We start from the raw sequence: 17,547 nt of genomic DNA on the forward strand, positions 1-17,547 counted from the left end.
CTCAAGGTGGCGGCTAGGATTACACCGAAGAAGAAGAGAGAGAAACGGGGTGGGGGTGGGGTTCGTTTTTAAAAATGGAAAATGAAATAAAGGGGGTATACCCTCCTTATCTGTATAAGAGATTGGGCCGGGTCTCAACCTGGCTTGGGCTGGACTCAGTCCGAATTTAAAGGGATTTAAAAGGGGCCCTATATATGTGTATATATATATATATATATATATATATATATATATATATATATATATATATATATATATATATATATATATATATATATATATATATATATGTACATATGTATAGAGGTATACCTGGTACATATATAAAAAGATAAATAATTAAATAAAGATCAAAATTGATGAGATTTTAATTATAGATAAAATTGGGACATAATCATTTTATTAAAATAGTTTAAAAATTGGCCGAATTGTGTTAATGGGCCTAAAATTACGAATATGGTCTTAATTAATTCTAATCTGACTGATTATTTTAATTATGTCCTTGTTTGGCCTAATTAGCAAACTTTGAAATTAAATTGCATTAGTGACCTTAACAACTTTGAACCAATTAACTGGTTATTTCAAATAAAACCATTAAGAGGCTAATTTTGCAAAAAAGACCCTAATTTATTTAAATCATGAATTGATTAATTTAATTGTGGCCATGGCAAAATATTTAGACAATAAATAATTAAAAAAAATCAATTTGCAATAATGATCATCTAATTAATTAATCAGCCTAATTAAAATATTTATGGGCAAATTATGCATATTTTGACAAACCATGCAATTATACAAAAATTGAAGATTTTGAGGGTTAAATGGTTAATTACTTAAATTACTCAAACTGCATGGATTAAAAGGAGTAAAGTATTTGCAAAATTTTGATTTTTGACAATTAAATAAATGATTATCTTTTTTTTTTTTTGATTAAATTTAACAAGCATCTCATAAAATATCATAAAAGTACCCATTAATTTCTAATAAATTTATGATGCCATGAAAATTCCTTTTTATCAATTAAGGGAGTAAAATATTGACTTGAACAATTTATAAAAATCATTTAAGCCTTTTAAGATGCACAACTCATTCTATTTATTATCAAAGAACTCTGAGTGATTAAAATAAATTGCGGGAGGTCAAAAATTAGATGTCAACAGAACTCAAGCAACAACTACAGAGAGAACAGACTCTGTTATCTCAAGGTAGGGGCCCTAAGTGACTTTAAACATTTGAATAGGATATAGACAAGTCTCAAATACCATATCAGTCTACATGCCATTATGATTCAAAAAGGGAGTTACGTGTACTAATCATTCTGTCATATAAGGAATTTAAGAATATTCTTAGCACATATTTAGATCACATGTAGCAGACCAACATGAGGGGAGATTTAACACAACCAATCAGCAAAGAACAACTAGCCACAGGAGACTTAACATGCTTAGCAGGTTTTTTAGATCAAACATAACATTTTAGCAAGCATCTTAGCAGGATTTTAAGTAATTGAGAATATAGTTCAGCTCAACAATACAAGCAATAGAATCTAAATGGGTTGGACCCTCAATACTAGCATGTTTAGAACATTTACAGCTCCCTCATCACATTCAATCAAACCATAGGGCTATACTTAACAAAGTAGACGAGCAAACTAGATCATACATAGAATTATATCATATGCTTAGGGAGATAATAGACAAAGATTAGGAAAAACATGTAGTTAACAAGGTTTAAAACTGATAACAACATAATAACTTAAACTAGCATATACAGACATACTTGACTATTGAACTAGCATAGGATAGGCATACTCAAACTAATCATAAAAAAATAATCAAATCTAACCAAATTCAAACATACAAATAGGATTTCTACTTAAACTAACCTACTTTAACTAATCAACATGCTTTAAATCACAAAATAAACGTAATTGCTCAAAGAAACAGAAAGAAATGTAGAAAATAAAAGGGAAAGGGGGAATTACCTCTTTCTTGTGTAGCATTGATCAAGATTTGGACTTGGAAGAACCCTTTGCTTCCTTAATCCCAATGCTCAACCATAAACAAGCAAGAAAAATAACTAAACTTTAAAAGTTTGAACTTAATCGAATAGTTAAAGATCTCCAAAAATTAGAGACCCTAAGTAATTCAATTTTTTGAGTATAGTGAGTATTCCATATGCTCAACTCTTGTTGAAAATGTGGAGAATGGGGTTCTTATATAGAACCCCTAAATTCTCAAACCCTAGCTCACAGCCGATGTGGGAGAACAACAATTTTGTGAAATTACTTCTCTCCAACCGTATCTGACATTTGAGAATCGAGTAATCAAGAAAATAAAGGGTCAGATTTGACTTTAATTCGGTCAATCTGTGGGGCTCTTCATGAACCAATAAAAATCAAGCATTCAAAAATCAAATACAACAATACCCGTTATGGTCTTTCAGTGTATGACCATTGAAATAAGAAAAAGCAATGAAAAGTGGAGGTTTATACCTTGTTTGGTAGAGCCTCGGTGGAAACATGTACGAAACATTAAATGCCTTGGCCTTCTCGGCCTTAGAAAGACTACGAAGCCTATTCTCTCTGCGATTTTGCCATTTTCAGGCCGATGACCAGAAGATAGAAGATGGTTGGGCCATGACGGCTAAGGTTTAGGGGAGGGGGGGGGGGGGGGGGGGAGGGGAAGAGATGCGTTGGGGTGTGTTTGGTATTGAAATGAAAGAGGAGGGGTATTACCCCTCTTTAATTAGTAATTGGGCCGGGTCGCGGTCCGATTGGACTGGGCCTGATCTGCTTAAAATAGAAGGAAAGGGGGCCTGTATAATGTATACATGTATATACACTTGATATATGAGTATATACATGTATATCAAGTATGTAGATGTGTATATATACGAGGTTTAAATGCGTATTTAAATAGATGACCGTAATTAAGAAAAGGACCAAATTGAGTTAGGCCCTTAATCATAATTAAACAAGATTAATTAAACCAATAAAGGCTAGTTTTTGCAAAATATACCCTTCAATTGACTTGATCTTAAGACCAGGCTATTTCAATTATGGCCTTTTTGGTCCAATTAGCCGTCCCATGGTAACATTTGCAAAAATGACCTTGATTAATCAGACCAATGAATTTGGCCCTCTTACATGAGGTCACAATTAGACTAAATAATAATTAAAGACTAATTTCGCAATAATGACCCTAATTATGCAAATTGATTTTCAATTGGGTCATGAATGGACTATTAATTGATTATTTCAATTACAGCCATTTAATGGGAAATTTATAGAATTAATCACAATTAAATACTTAATTAATTATGATAAAATTCTAATAAATTCAACAAAAAATATTGAGGGGTAAAAATGATTAATTCATTTAGTTAATCAGATTAATTGAATTAAACAGAGTAAAATACTTGCAAATTGACATTTTAACAATTGAGACAATTAAATAGATAATTGTTGTAAATATCTAATATATTCAAATTAATTTCTAAATGACTTAAAATATTATGGAAATTATTTTACCACATAAGTGGCAAAATATTATCAGCATAATTTTTATAAAATCATTTTGACTTTTAAAAATACATATTTCACTCTGTTTAATGTCCAAGGACTCTAGATAATTAGAATAAATTATGGGAGGTCAAAAATTAGGTGTCAACAATTGCCACTTCAGTGTTCGGGGATGGCGAAGCCATCCCTAAGCAGCGAAATTGACTATCCTTGATTTTTGACTGACCCGGCTCATTCCGCCTCTCTTTTTTATGCGATTTTCATATATATGGCCGGACCCTGGTCTCTGGGTTTCTTACATATCTCAAGTTTTATAAGAATTCAGTCCACTTGTAGATTGACTCAATTTTGACTTCTAAATGCAAATTAAAACAAATTCTTGGATTCCCCAGCTATCAAATTAGAAAGTCCGGTCTGATTGGTAGGAGCGTGACTGAATCTATGGTCTTGAGTCCGCCTACATATTCCTGTTTTTGGGAATCAAGTCACTTGTAGTTCGATTCGATCAGAGAAAAAGGGTATCCCTTATGTGGGAATGCCTTTCTGTGTTTCGGTGTGTGTCCAACTGGTTGCAGAATAAAAGAAAACAAGTAAGCATATAAGCAAATAATTGTTCCTGTGTGGCTGAGCGGGGAAGCAATATTCCAAGTCTTGGCCAGAGAGCTTGACTCTCATGGGCACCCTATCTCAGCCGGCTATGCAAGAAAAAGTTCCACGTTTGCTCCGTATTTGTCTGGATTTGATTTAGTCAGTTTGCTTCGTCTGGCGGCTGCAAATCTGCTTCCAACTGCTGAGTAAGGTAGGTTGGTTTTGATGACGAATATTGCGATCATCCGACCGGATTTACATCGTCTTGATCTTTTAGAGCGAATATTGCGGTCACCTGACCGAATTTATATTGTTTTATCTCTTGGAGCGAATACTGCGGTCACCCGACCGGATTTACATCGCTTTACCGTCTTGATTTGTACCCTGTAGCTTTTATGAATGGCCCTTTCGGCAGTTTTTTGTATGAATGACCCTCTCGGAAAGTTGTATTAATGGCCCTCTTGGCGTGTTTGTATGAATGGCCCGCTTGGCATGTTTGTATGAATGACCCTCTTGGCATGTTTGCATGAATGGCCCTCTTGGCATGTGTGTATCGATGTCCCTCTCGGTATGTTTGTATGAATGGCCCACTTGGGATGTTGTATGAATGGCCTTCTCGATATTTTTGTATGAATGGCCCTCCTGCCATGTGTGTATGGATGGCCCTCTCGGCATGTTTGTATGAATAGCCCTCTTGGCATGTTTGTATGAATATCCCTCTTGGCATGTGTGTATGGATGGCCCCTCGGCATGTTTGTATGAATGACCCTCTTGGCATGTTGTATGAATGTCCTTCTCGGCATGGTTGTATGAATGGCCCTCTTGGCATGTTGTATGAATGTCCTTCTCGGCATGGTTGTATGAATGGCCCTCTTGGCATGTGTGTATGGATGACCCTCTCGGCATGTTTGTATGATTGGACCTCTCGGCATGGTTGTATGAATAGCCCTCTTGGCATGTGTAATGGTTCGCTTTTTACGCAGGTTAAGGCATAAAAGCTACTACGAACTCGTTGGTGCTCTATGAATGGCCCTCTTGGCATGTGTAATGGTTCGCTTTTTATGCAGGTTAAGGCATAAAAGCTACTATGAACTCGTTGGTTCTCTTTCGGACTTTGTTTTTAAAAGAGTCGCCACCTAATTTTTAGGAAATTAGGAAAACCGAAGGTGAAGGGTTTATTCAAATACAGTGAAAACTCCTTCGTAATCCAGATTTCTAGGTAAGGGTTCTGATGATCCCCTGAAGAAGGTGTTAGGCACCCCAGTATTAAGGATCCATACTATACGGTTGACATTCGAATTCCAATGCATGAGTATTTGCATGAACTGTCTATTTAGTGTTTATTCTCATAAAAATCTTGTCATTTGCATATCATTTTGAGAAAAAGAATTTGAATATGTCCCTTTATATATAGGGTACATAGATTCGGATTTATAATGTATGGATAAAATAATTCCCCCCTTTGTATATAGGGATGATGTATTTTGTTTGGAAAATGAGTATAAAGTAGTCATCTTTATACATGTTATTAGAGAATATGAAGTTATTATGTTTTGAATGTCTAATTTTTTTTTTTTGGTAAATAAACATTTTATTTATTACCAAGTATAGCATTACAAATCAAGAACTGAAAAAAACAGGGGAAGAAAATAGGATACTATTCACCTGGACATGCCCAGGTGATCTGCCTCACTACTAACAACCAACACTCACACATAGCCACCTATCCTACTTCAATCTAGCAAGGATACCAGTTAAGAGAACTAATGTGACTAGCTAGTTTTGCTTTCATGCTAGCTCTAACATAGACCTCTTGGATAATCTTCTTCACAATATTATTACGTAAGCTTCTTCTTCCTTGGAACACAACTTGGTTTCTCTCCAGCCATATATGGTAAGCAACTGCTGCCAAGACTGTTCTATATATAAGTGCTCCACTATTTTTTGCCATTGTATCTGCTAGCACACCATTGCACCTCATCAGCCCATTGTGTAGGTCTTCTACTAATTCCAAGCTATTGTAGTAACTTAGACCATATGCTAGCAGAGATATCACCTTCAAAAAGTATATGGTTCATTGTTTCTTGCACTTTCTCGCACATAGGGCATAATGGATTCACCTGCATCCCCCATTTTGTCAATCTGTCTCTGGTGTATAATCTTCCATGTGCTATTAATGGTAAGATGAACAACCACTTTGGAGCTCTAGAATTGTTACATATGAGTCTCCTCCAAGGTACTTTTAGGCAATCACCTATCAACTTATCATACATTTTCTTTATTGAGAACTTAGACAGAGCTATTAGATCAGCCTCTGTCATACCTGCTTCCTTAATGTACTTCTGTGCTTTGAGAACTTTTTGAATTATCCAACAAGCTTGTTTAGGACATACATCCCACAAAGATCCAGTTTTCCCATAGTAAATGTGAACCCACTGTATCCATAGCACATATTTCTTTTGGCAGAGATTCCATAGCATTTTACATAGGGTTTCTTTGTTCCACAATTGAATGTTGATAATGTTCATACCACCAGTAGTTTTTGCCAGACACAGGTTTTTCCAGGAAATTAAAGCCTTCTTTTATTTATCTACTCCCCCAGTCCATAAAAAGATTCTGCATATCCTTTCTATAACCTTCATAATCTTTTTAGGAATAAGAACAATTTTGACCAATAAGTCTGAATAAAAAATATGACTGATTTTAATAGTTGAAGTCTTCTTGCATATGATAGGAATCTAGTTGTCCAAGAAGTGATCCTGCCCAGCATCTTGTCAAGCAGAGGTTGGCATTGAGCAATAGAAAATATTTTGGTACTCAAGGGCACCCCCAAGTATCTAATGGGCAAATCCCCTTTAGGAATTCCAAGCACCTTAAGTATCTGATCCTGTACAGATTGCTTCACCCCACCAAAATAGATAGAGCATTTCTAAAGAAGTTGACAAATCTTGGACTGAGAATACATCCCCCTTGCTAAATAAAAGCAGGTCATCAGCAAAGCTGAGTTGTATCATTTTGAGTTTAGCACATCTGGGATGAAAATGAAAGCTTCCATCACTATGAAGAGTCTTGAGTAACCTATTTAGGTATTCCATTGCTATAATAAAGAGGTAATGAGACATCGGGTCTCCCTGCCTTAATCCTCTTTTTGCAGCAAATGGTGATGTGGGATAACTATTTAGGTTGATAGAGTAGGACAAAGATGTTAAGGAAATCATTGTCCATTTGATCAAGAGATCAGGAAATGGAAGCTGCACCAGTACTTGCTCTAAATAAACACACTCAATTGAATCATAAGGTTTTTGTAGATCTACCTTCAATATGCATCTAGCTGGTATTCCCTTTTTAGAGTACCCTTTAACCAATTCATGGCTCAGTATTGTTTTATCAGATATCTGTCTTCTAGGTACAAAGGCTGATTGACTCCTATCAATCAGATTCTCAAGTACAACATTCATCCTCTTGGTAATAATCTTAGCTATTATCTTGTAAAACACATTACAACAAGATATAGGCCTATACTCTTTGATAGATGTTAGGTGTTTGACTTAAGGAATAAGGGTTACAGATATGCAGTTTGCTGGTCTGTAGAGAGTATTAGAGTTAAGGAAATCCAATATTGCAGCACTCACATCCTCTCCAATAATGTCCCAAATTTATTTGTAGAAGAAAGCATTGTAACCATCACTCCCTGGTGCTTTGTTATCCTCAATGACCATCACTGCCTCAACTATCTCAGGTATGGTCACATTTTCTACTAATTTTAGTTGTTGATCTCTTGATAACACCCTTCCCTGTTGCATATCATCAGTTCTGACAATGGGAAGTTATGAAGCAGTTGTGCCCAATAATTGTTTGTAGAACCCAACAACCTCCTCTTGCATTTCTGCATCAGTTTGTATCAGTCTCCCATCACTAGTTATTAAGCTTCGGATTTGATTTTGTGCCATTCTATTCCTCAAGCAAGCATGGAAAATGGCTATGTTGGAGTCTTCCAATTTCAGCCAATTTACTCTTACCTTTTATTTCAGTGCACTCTCCTGAATCTGGTACCATTTCTCAAGTTCTACTTTCACACTTTGTTGCTCCTCAAAATACATCTGATGGTCACTAAGGGCTAGCATTTGGGCTCGAATATCCTGAAGTTTCTTCTTAGTTAATGCTATCATTTCATCCACCCCCTTAAAATCTCTAGTACTTAGCTTTTTGAGAACATGTTTCATCCTATGGATTATCTTCCGCACCTTCTCCATAAGTTGACCATTGCATATTTGTTGCCAGTTCCTTTCAACAGTAGTTCTGAAGTCTGGATGTGCAGCTAAACAATTGAAGAACTTTAAGGGCTTAGCTATCATGGGTTGTCTCTCCTCCAGAGTCAAACTCAAAGGGGAGTGGTCAGAAAAATCAGGTGCCATTACTTTGATCTCCAAAGCACCCCACATCTGAAACCAGCTAGCATTTACTAATCCCCTATCAATTCTGCTAAATACATGATTATAAGTCCATGTATATTCCCTGCCAACAACCTTCAGGTCCACCATACTAGCAATCTGGACAAAATTAGAGAAATCCACCATTTCAATTGCTTGTACAGGAGATCCCACAAGTCTACCCTCAATCTCAAGAACAACATTGAAATCACCCATTACAAGCTAAGGAATAGTAATTTGTTGTGCAAGAGTGATTATATCATCCCATAAAGGCTTCCTATCCACTATAGTGTGCAGCCCATAAACTGCTGTGAATAAAAAAGTTCTATTGGTAGCATAGACTCTCACTTGCCCATGTACATATTGTTCCTTTATTTGTAGCACTGAGAACTCACAGTGTCTTGGATTCCACATTAGCCATATTCTTCCTTATCCAATAGGTGAATAATAATAAACTGAATCCCACCCTCTTGCCACTTTATATATTATAGGAGTAGCTTTTTGTAGTGCTACTCTATGCTCCAAAACTGCTATAATATCTACTTTATTATCTACTATGAACTTCTTGAGGTCATTATGCTTTTGGCCATTATTCAGACCTCTTACATTCCATGTCACTACCCTCATCTATATAACATAAGAATTTGAGAGTTTGTGGTACCCCCTTTTGTCCTCTGATCATGTATAGTAGTCAGCCCAATGTCCAGTAGTTATCTATTAATCTTATCCATCAAAGGACTGAAAATATTGGCCTGGCTTATAGTATTAGGCTTTAATTGTCTTGCTAAATTGGTGTGTTTGGCATTCTTCCAAATAAGCTCAGCTGCATCCTTAATCTGCTTTACATTTTCAGGTGGAGCAGGAGGAGTAGATAGCACCTGTGCATAGTTGCTAACTACTTGTGTCACCCCTCCAGCTATAAGTTGAATCTGCATTGCATCATTGGCCTCTTGTGTAGGAGGCACTTGGTCGTTAGTTTGCGGAGTATCCTTTAGCACAGTCATTGTGTCCCCTGCTACTGTAGCTACTTGAATGATCTGGTCAACTGTCCTGTTTGGCACCCATGTTTTGTTAACTCTTGGTCGAGGCCCTCTAGCTCGCTCATTTGCAGGATCCTTCCTTTCTGGTGCAGGCTTGCATACATGTCCTATCTTCAAGAATTTAGGACAAAAACTAGGTTTCTAATCATATTCCACTTTATGTATAAAGTAATTCCCCTCTGAATCTTGTAGTTTAACAGTATAGGGTAATGCCCTTGTAACATCCATTTCCACCAGAATTCTACCATAGGACACTCTCTCAATGCTAGTCATGCATTCATCAGCGTAGATAGGGAACCCCCAGCACACCACCAATCCTACTCAGAGTATGACTACCCAGCAATTCATAGGCAAGTTTGGCAATCTTATCCAGAGTGGGATAGTCCTGAGTACTTCATCCCCAAAATTAAAGTCTGGATTCCAAGATCTCAAAATCAGTGGTTTATTATTGATAGTATAGGGTCCTGATAGTATGTCTAATTTTATCCATGCTTAAGTAATACTTTATTTGGTTAGATCCGTATAATACGTTTGGAACGCTTTATCCAGGATCTTATACATACGAATGTTTTTGTTTTAGGAAATATGCCATTTTATGACAAGTTATGAAATTGGTCCCGCATTTGGGTTTTGTAGCCAACACTATAATTATCTCATTTTTTTTCGAAGAGGTCTGTCCGTTTTTGGCCCAAATAAGCTGTGGGTTTAAAGATATTGAGATGTCCATATCATCCCCTTTTATCTGTAAATGGGATTTGGCCCAAAAAAAAATCCCTTTTTTGTTTTGTGTCGAAATTGGCCAGTTTTGGCCTTATTATTTTTTGCTAAAATTAGTGGGGGTTTTTGGCCCGATATTTACCAGATTTTGTCATTTAATTTGATCGAAAACACTTATTTTAACCTTAGTTTGAAAACAAAACTTAGTTTATTCTTTACAAAGAAAATATGCTTCAGCTTTGAAAACCAGTCCGTTTTTCTTTAACAATGTTTCAACATTTGTGGTTTTGAAATATTCTTTTTGTTCTTGTTTAAAATTAAACCATGTCAAATAGTTTAGCTAATCCTCTATTTAAGTTTGTCAAAATCGTTACGCTAAATCCGGGTTTTAAGAAAATGGTTTTGGGGACTTAGAGTCAATCTAAACGACATAAGTACCATTATCCTAAGACTACTAGTTCATACGATAAGGATTCCACTATGACATGAGTTTTTACAAGTTTACAAATGCACAAAAGCTCAAAATGAAAGAAAAACAAGAAAAAAATAAAGAAATGGAAAGACTAGGGGCGTACCAAGCCCTTAGCTGGCCATTTTCACCCATGGCTGGGCCTTCTGCGCGCCAAGCTATTTAATTCATCTCCGCGGACTCAATATCTTCGGAGGAAGAATTTTCCTTATTAGGCATAAGGCCCAATATGCAGGCTAACCCGACCTGAGTGGTCATGTGATGAGGGAGAAAAGGAGAAGGGAAGCCGGTTAGTTTATAATTTTCTGAACTTATCACGATTGTACTTACAAAAAAGCAGAAGACATATATCAAATAGGTACATATGTATCAAACAGATTCTACAAGTCAATGAAGTAAGGCAGCTATGCAAGTGATTATACATGTATACCACAAGGCCCATTGGTAGGTATTTGGTAACAAAGAGGAAGGGAGAGTCGTCGCCCCCGTATTCCCGATGCCGCACAAGTTCCAAGGGGTTTCCTGAACCCAGGCATGGCTGGTCACCGCGGGAAGGCTAAGACTAGACCCTACCCTAAATTACCTTATCCCACACCAATATAGCCGCAATAATATAGATAGATTCTTGGATAAAACCTCACACAACTGGCCAGGTTCACAACGCAATGCAAATCAGGAACTAGAGGCAATCAAGTAAAACTTATGGACTTGAAGTAGCAAAAGTATGGCCAAACACACACTCATGAAAGAGGCCCAAAGCAAACTGAATGGAATTAAAGAGGCAAAGACTAAACACACAGTTATGGGGGATTAACAAAATTGCAGCCTACCATCGTAACATAAATGAAACAAGGAATAAAGCAACAAGATCATGGAGAGACAACATAGGCTGCAGTATGCAAATATGGGATGGCCAAGGATAGGAAGTGAAAACACACAACCATGGTAGAGCACACACAAACTGTGACACACAAAGGAAGCAAGCCAATACTAAAATGCACCACCATGAAATGAACTAAAGCAGTGGACATATTCTCAATGAGAATGCATGCAGAGACAATCAAGGGATGTGGACACGGGAGGAAAGAGGCAAGACTTAAGGCCCTCCTATGTCTAAGTTTTTATGTACCAAACTTAGTGTCAACTAGAGGCAGCTAATGCACTCTCAGGAACAAGTAAACAAGACCAGGTTAAGGAAAATTGGCAGCCTAGTTTTACAGTTCTACCAATCCTTCCCCTTTGTTTCTAATTTAAACACATATACACACTTATTCCTCATTTGGTCAAGTCACAATCAATCTTGTCGGGACACCTAACTCTAACCTAGGGGTCTCATTAAGTCTAGGAGCAGAATCAATGTGATTCCAAGGTTCTTGGCAATGAACACCCAACCCCACAAGCCACAAAAGTGCCATAGGACCTCTTATCTGAAGGAAAAATGTCATGAGCCAGGCTGGGTCCCTTTAAAAGGTTTTTCTTAGGTCATGTGGCCTTGGTTATCTTCCATCCCCCCTTGTGATCACATGGAGGTTTGCATCTTTAAAGTTACTTACATCTCATAATTCAATCCAAAAGGGGTTTTAGAACATACATATTCAACTAAGACGACACAGTCACCTTAGACTAGGGTCATGACCATCCCTTAAACTTCCTAAAGCATAACTAAACTAATTCAAGTCATAGCATGGATCAGGTTCAAGCACTACAAGTTATTCAAGTTCCCTTGACTTCCGAGTCTTACCACATGTGGGTCTATACTCCTCACCGGTCAAGCCTTGCCATATGCCTCATTCAAACCAACCCCAAGGATACATAAAACCAAAGTAGCAAACAAATGATAGTTCAGCAAGCAGACAGAGCATTCTCACAGAGGCCTAATGCTCAAGACAAGCAAGGAATGACACTAACAATGTAAGCAAGTCCCTAGAACCCTAGATCAGAGGTACAAAAGGGCCCAGGGAAGACACATCAGGCAATTAAGACCTTAGACAGTGTATTAACTTATTTCAGATAAAGACAAAAAAAAGAAACCTTGGTAGGGCCTGTGACTTAGAGCACACATTTAAACTTAGTAGTTTTAAAATTTACCTCCCCTTTTTACAAGCCTAAGCATATAGCAAACATGTTAGCTAATTAGGATTATTGTAGTTCACACCTAGATGTACACTTAAAGCCTTTAATAAAGGAAAGGGATTTCAGGAAGCATGTTATGTGAGCAGTTAGTCGAAACAGTCCTAAAACAATTTTAGTCATTAATAATAGCCCTTCAACTACTTAATCCAATCAGAACCTTTTCATAGGAAGAAAGAAGAAAGAGAGGAAGGTAGGTTTATAACATGATCAGGTCCTGGTAAGCAAAAGGATTCAATCATCACCACAAAGAGGACATGTTACAACAACAAACAACAAACAAAGGGTACAGATTCCCAGGTGCAAATAATGGATGAACAAGCTAAAAAAATAAATAGAAAAAAACATCACAAATAGAAGCAAATGGCAAGCAACATGGTTGGTATTCAGTTTCCCGTGATATGGGCTTAGACCATTACCAATACACTTATGAGTCCCACCTTCTCACAAACACCTAGTTCAAACAACAAAACTCAGACAGAAAAATTCCCTAGATTTAAAAAAACCTTTTAGGAGACATAGTGAAAGCAAACAAGACTTGGATTTTACAAATACTGACAACAGATCATTTAAGTCTTGAACATTACCCTTAACCCTTTTCTTGGCCCTAGTTAATTATTCCTTTAAAGAAACTCAATCCATAACATCAACAAAAGAAACAACATCCAAACAGCTTCACAAAGACAACCTAGACAGACTTGTGCCAAGGTTTCCCATTGTCCCCTTTTCTCTTATCTTTATAATTATCAGAGGTTATGTGATCAGTCTTGGAAAGATGCTTTTTCTACACATAGCATATACATAGACATTTCCACACATGGTAAAACAAAACAGACTTACATACACATGTTTTATATCAACCTGCTAATCTTTGAAGTTCTATCTTAATACCATTTTTTCAGGATTTGGGCTTCTCATTACTAAGTTAAAACTAGCATAACAATCATCACCACTTAACAAACCTATTTAACTAAGTGGTTGACCATTTTGGACCAGATAAGGACCATCTCAGGGCTGGCCTGAGTTCAATTTATTTTAACAGTGTCAAAGACCCTTCAAACCATCCCAAACACCTTCTTATTCCACAAATCCCATTCAGAGGTTAATTCAAATAGGTCCCAATAATTGTTACAATCAAGAACAATCAGACAAGTGGAGGATTAATGAACATCTTAATCCAGTTCCGCACCCCCCCCCCCCCCCTAAAAAAAAACTATTGTTAAGGCATCCAACTAAGCACATTACTAGTGTGGAATACAATATCAAGTTTTAACCCTTCAAACCAGCCTTCCAGCCAAGTATACTACTACATGGAATAAACAGAATTAGATCAAGCACCTTACTTAATAAACCTGTAACCTTTAAACCAAACACCTTACCAAGCAGAACAAATAGAATCAGACTAGGCACAATACCTAACAAACCTTCAACCTTTGAACCAACCTTAAACCAGACATACTACTAAATAGAACAATCAAGACTGAACCAAGCATATTACCTGATAAACTTTTAATCCTAACTTTAACCTTTAAGCCAAGCATACTATTAAATAGAACAAACAAGAATTAAGCCAAACACCCTACTTAATAAACCTGTAACCTTTAGATCATCCTTTAAGCCAAGTATACTTATAAATGAAACAAATAGAATTAAACAAAGCATAATGCATAATGGAGGCTTAATCATAATTCAAAACACAGAAATCATTGTTCACACATCAAATAAGCATACCATTACTGAGCTACATTCTAAACTACACATAGAACATTTAATCACATCAAATTATCACTAATATGGACAGGAATTTATATGAAAGAAATAACCTAATAGGTGGTTACCTTTTTTAAGTGCAACCAAGGGAAAGAAATGGACTTGGATGCCTTCTTTCTTCCAACACCAAATTCAACCATCAAATACCAAGCGACAAAATAAAACAAAAATTTTTAGAACTAGGGAAAACTTAAACCTTTTAGTCAAAGCTTAATAACAACTGATGAAACTCAAATGTTGAACAAAAATCAAAGTTCAAGCTTTTTAAAAGTGTTCTCACCTCTTCCTCTCTTTTCAATGAGGATGGGGTTCTATTTATAGAACCCCAGAACTTGTCTCAAAGCTAAAAACAACGATGTGGGACTTGTGGATTTCCACAAGTGTTCACTTGAAACCAGCATTACACGATCCAGATTTAAAGAAAAAACAAAATCAACAGTTCCTTTCACTCTTATACCACTGTAATCAATGGAAAACATAAAAAAATGCAAGTTTGTACCTTAAGGGGTCGTTTGGCCGGATTTCATGGAGAAAAGGACGAAGCCATTAATGCTTTATCCTCTCCTCTAATTTTCCCACGTTACACGCTCTAAATGGTGATGGGACACGATGAGGACCAGCGGGGTGGGGTGTACTGGTGGAGGTAGCGTTAGGGTTTTGCTCCTAGCCGCCTCCCCTTTTCCCTCTTTTGCATACAAGACCCCTAGGGTCCGAAAAATAATTGGCAGAGGGGATATACGTAGTCCCCCGCTTTAAAATGCTTAATGGACTGGGTCTGCTCCATTATGGGCTGGGTCTGGTCCCTTTTAAAAAAAAAGTATGGGCCTTTGACACACACACACACACAGATATATATATATATATATATATATATATATATATGCACGATGTATATTTGTATATACATGGTGTATATATATATGTATAGAGGGTCGAGGATAAATGTCCTAAATTAAAAAACCAATTATTTGCCCATTAGGAGTCAATTAATTTAAAACACGACTTGTTAAAACCATTTCGCAGATATGGCCCTATCAATCAAATTAACTACCAAGATAATTTACTAATTAAACAATTAAACAATTATGTAAACACTTAGAATCAGAATTTGAGGGGTAAAATGGAAAATTCTTTTCATGACTCAAATTACCTTGGACAATAAATAGAATAAATCACTCATTAATCTGATTTTCCTCGATTTAGTCAATTAAGTAAATAATTATCAAAATTGTTTTGGTTTTGATTAATTCCAATAAAATATTCCTTAAATGTCATAAAACCTCAATTAATTTTCACACAATTCATAATATCCTAAAAATCTCTTCATCAATTTAAAGGGGTGAAATATTATCCCAAATATTTTTTTTTAATTATTAAAACCCTCTAAGATGCGCATCTTATTTGTTTGTCATCCAAGGACTCTGAGTAATTAAAATAAATTATGGGAGGTCAAAAATTAGGTGTCAAAAATAGCTCCTTCAGTGTTGGGGGATGGCGGGACCATCCCTGAGCAACGAAATTTGACTAACCCTAATTTTTGACGAACCGACTCATCCTACCCTTTCATTTCATGCAATTTACATATGCGGCCATACCCTGGCTTTTGAGTTTCCTACATATCGCGGGCTATACGAGAATTTAGGTCACCTGTAGTTCGACTCGATTGAAGACTTTTAAGTGATTTGGCAGAAAAGTCATGAGATTCCCAGTGTTGTGACTAGGGTTTCCCTGGACGATGGTTAGAGTGTGGCCTACTCTCTGGTTTTGAGCCCGCCTACATATCCTTAGCCTCTGGGAATCAAGCCACATGTAGTTCAACTCGCTGGAGAAGAGCACCCCCCTTTTGCAGGAATACCTTCAGATTTCCTCGGTGTGTATCCGACCAATCAAGGGTTTTAGTAAAAATAGACAGATTATGGCTAAGTATGAGATTGGATGGCTTCCAAGTCCTGGCCGGAGATCTTGACTCTCATGGGCACCCTATCTTGATCGGTTGCGTAAGAAAAAGTTCCATGTTTCCTCTGTAATTCGTCTGGATCTGGTTTAGTAAGCTAGCTCCTTTTTGGAGGTTGTGCACCTGCTTCTGAAATTCGATAATATTGCAGATATTTTTCATGGTATTTGTATGAATGGCCCTCTTGGCAATTTGTATGAATGACCCTCTTAGCAATAGAAAAATAAACGTGTAATGGCCCTCTTGGCAGTTTTTATGAATGAGTGGTCCTCTCGGCAGTTCGTATGAATGGCCCTCTTGGCAGCGGGAAAATAAACATGCAATGTCCCTCTTGGCAGTTTTTATGAATGAATGACCCTCTCGGCAGTTTGTATGGATGGCCCTCTCGGCAACGATAAAATAAATGTGCAATGGCCCTCTTGGCCATTTTTATGAATTAATAGCCCTCTCAGCAATGCGAAAATAAACGTTGAATGGCCCTCTTGGCAGGTTTTATGAATGAATGGCCCTCTCGGCAGTTTGTATGACTGAATGGCTCTCTCGACAGCAGGAAAGTAAATGTACAATTTCCCCCTTGGCAATAGGAAATCAAAAATATGATGGGGGTGACACATATGGCCCTTTTGGCTAGATAATCTTTCTTTCATCCGTAGCATGGGCTGTGACCCTCGTGGTCGAATATGCCCCCTTTGTCTTTGTCATGACCCTTTTTAGTCGTATATATATTTATGTTCATTCATTGCAACCCTCTTAGTATGATATATCCTCATTATTCACTCTTTGCATGGCCCTTTTGGTCGGATTAATTTTTTACGCCCATTTGCTTCGTGTCCCTTGCGGCCAGATGTGTCTTTATTACCCATTTTTGTTGTGACCTTTTTGGTCCTTCTCTGCTGGGGTGAGTTTTTTGCCTTTCGGCTTTGCTG

The 17,547-nt window shown here is 37.0% G+C and overlaps 2 protein-coding genes across 2 annotated transcripts; both read right to left on the reverse strand.

Annotated features, from left to right (window-relative positions):
• Positions 1–6,984: 6,984 nt before the first annotated feature.
• LOC132607850 (uncharacterized) lies at positions 6,985–7,569 on the reverse strand. The gene has a single exon (XM_060321927.1). It carries the CDS (start codon positions 7,567–7,569, stop codon positions 6,985–6,987), a length of 585 nt encoding a protein of 194 aa, XP_060177910.1.
• A 564-nt stretch (positions 7,570–8,133) lies between these two features.
• LOC132607851 (uncharacterized) lies at positions 8,134–8,757 on the reverse strand. The gene has a single exon (XM_060321928.1). The coding sequence runs from the start codon at positions 8,755–8,757 to the stop codon at positions 8,134–8,136; it is 624 nt and encodes a 207-aa protein (XP_060177911.1).
• Between the last annotated feature and the right edge of the window lie 8,790 nt (positions 8,758–17,547).

Source organism: Lycium barbarum, chromosome 8 (genome assembly GCF_019175385.1).
Source record: "Lycium barbarum isolate Lr01 chromosome 8, ASM1917538v2, whole genome shotgun sequence".
NCBI classification, from domain to species: domain Eukaryota; kingdom Viridiplantae; phylum Streptophyta; class Magnoliopsida; order Solanales; family Solanaceae; genus Lycium; species Lycium barbarum.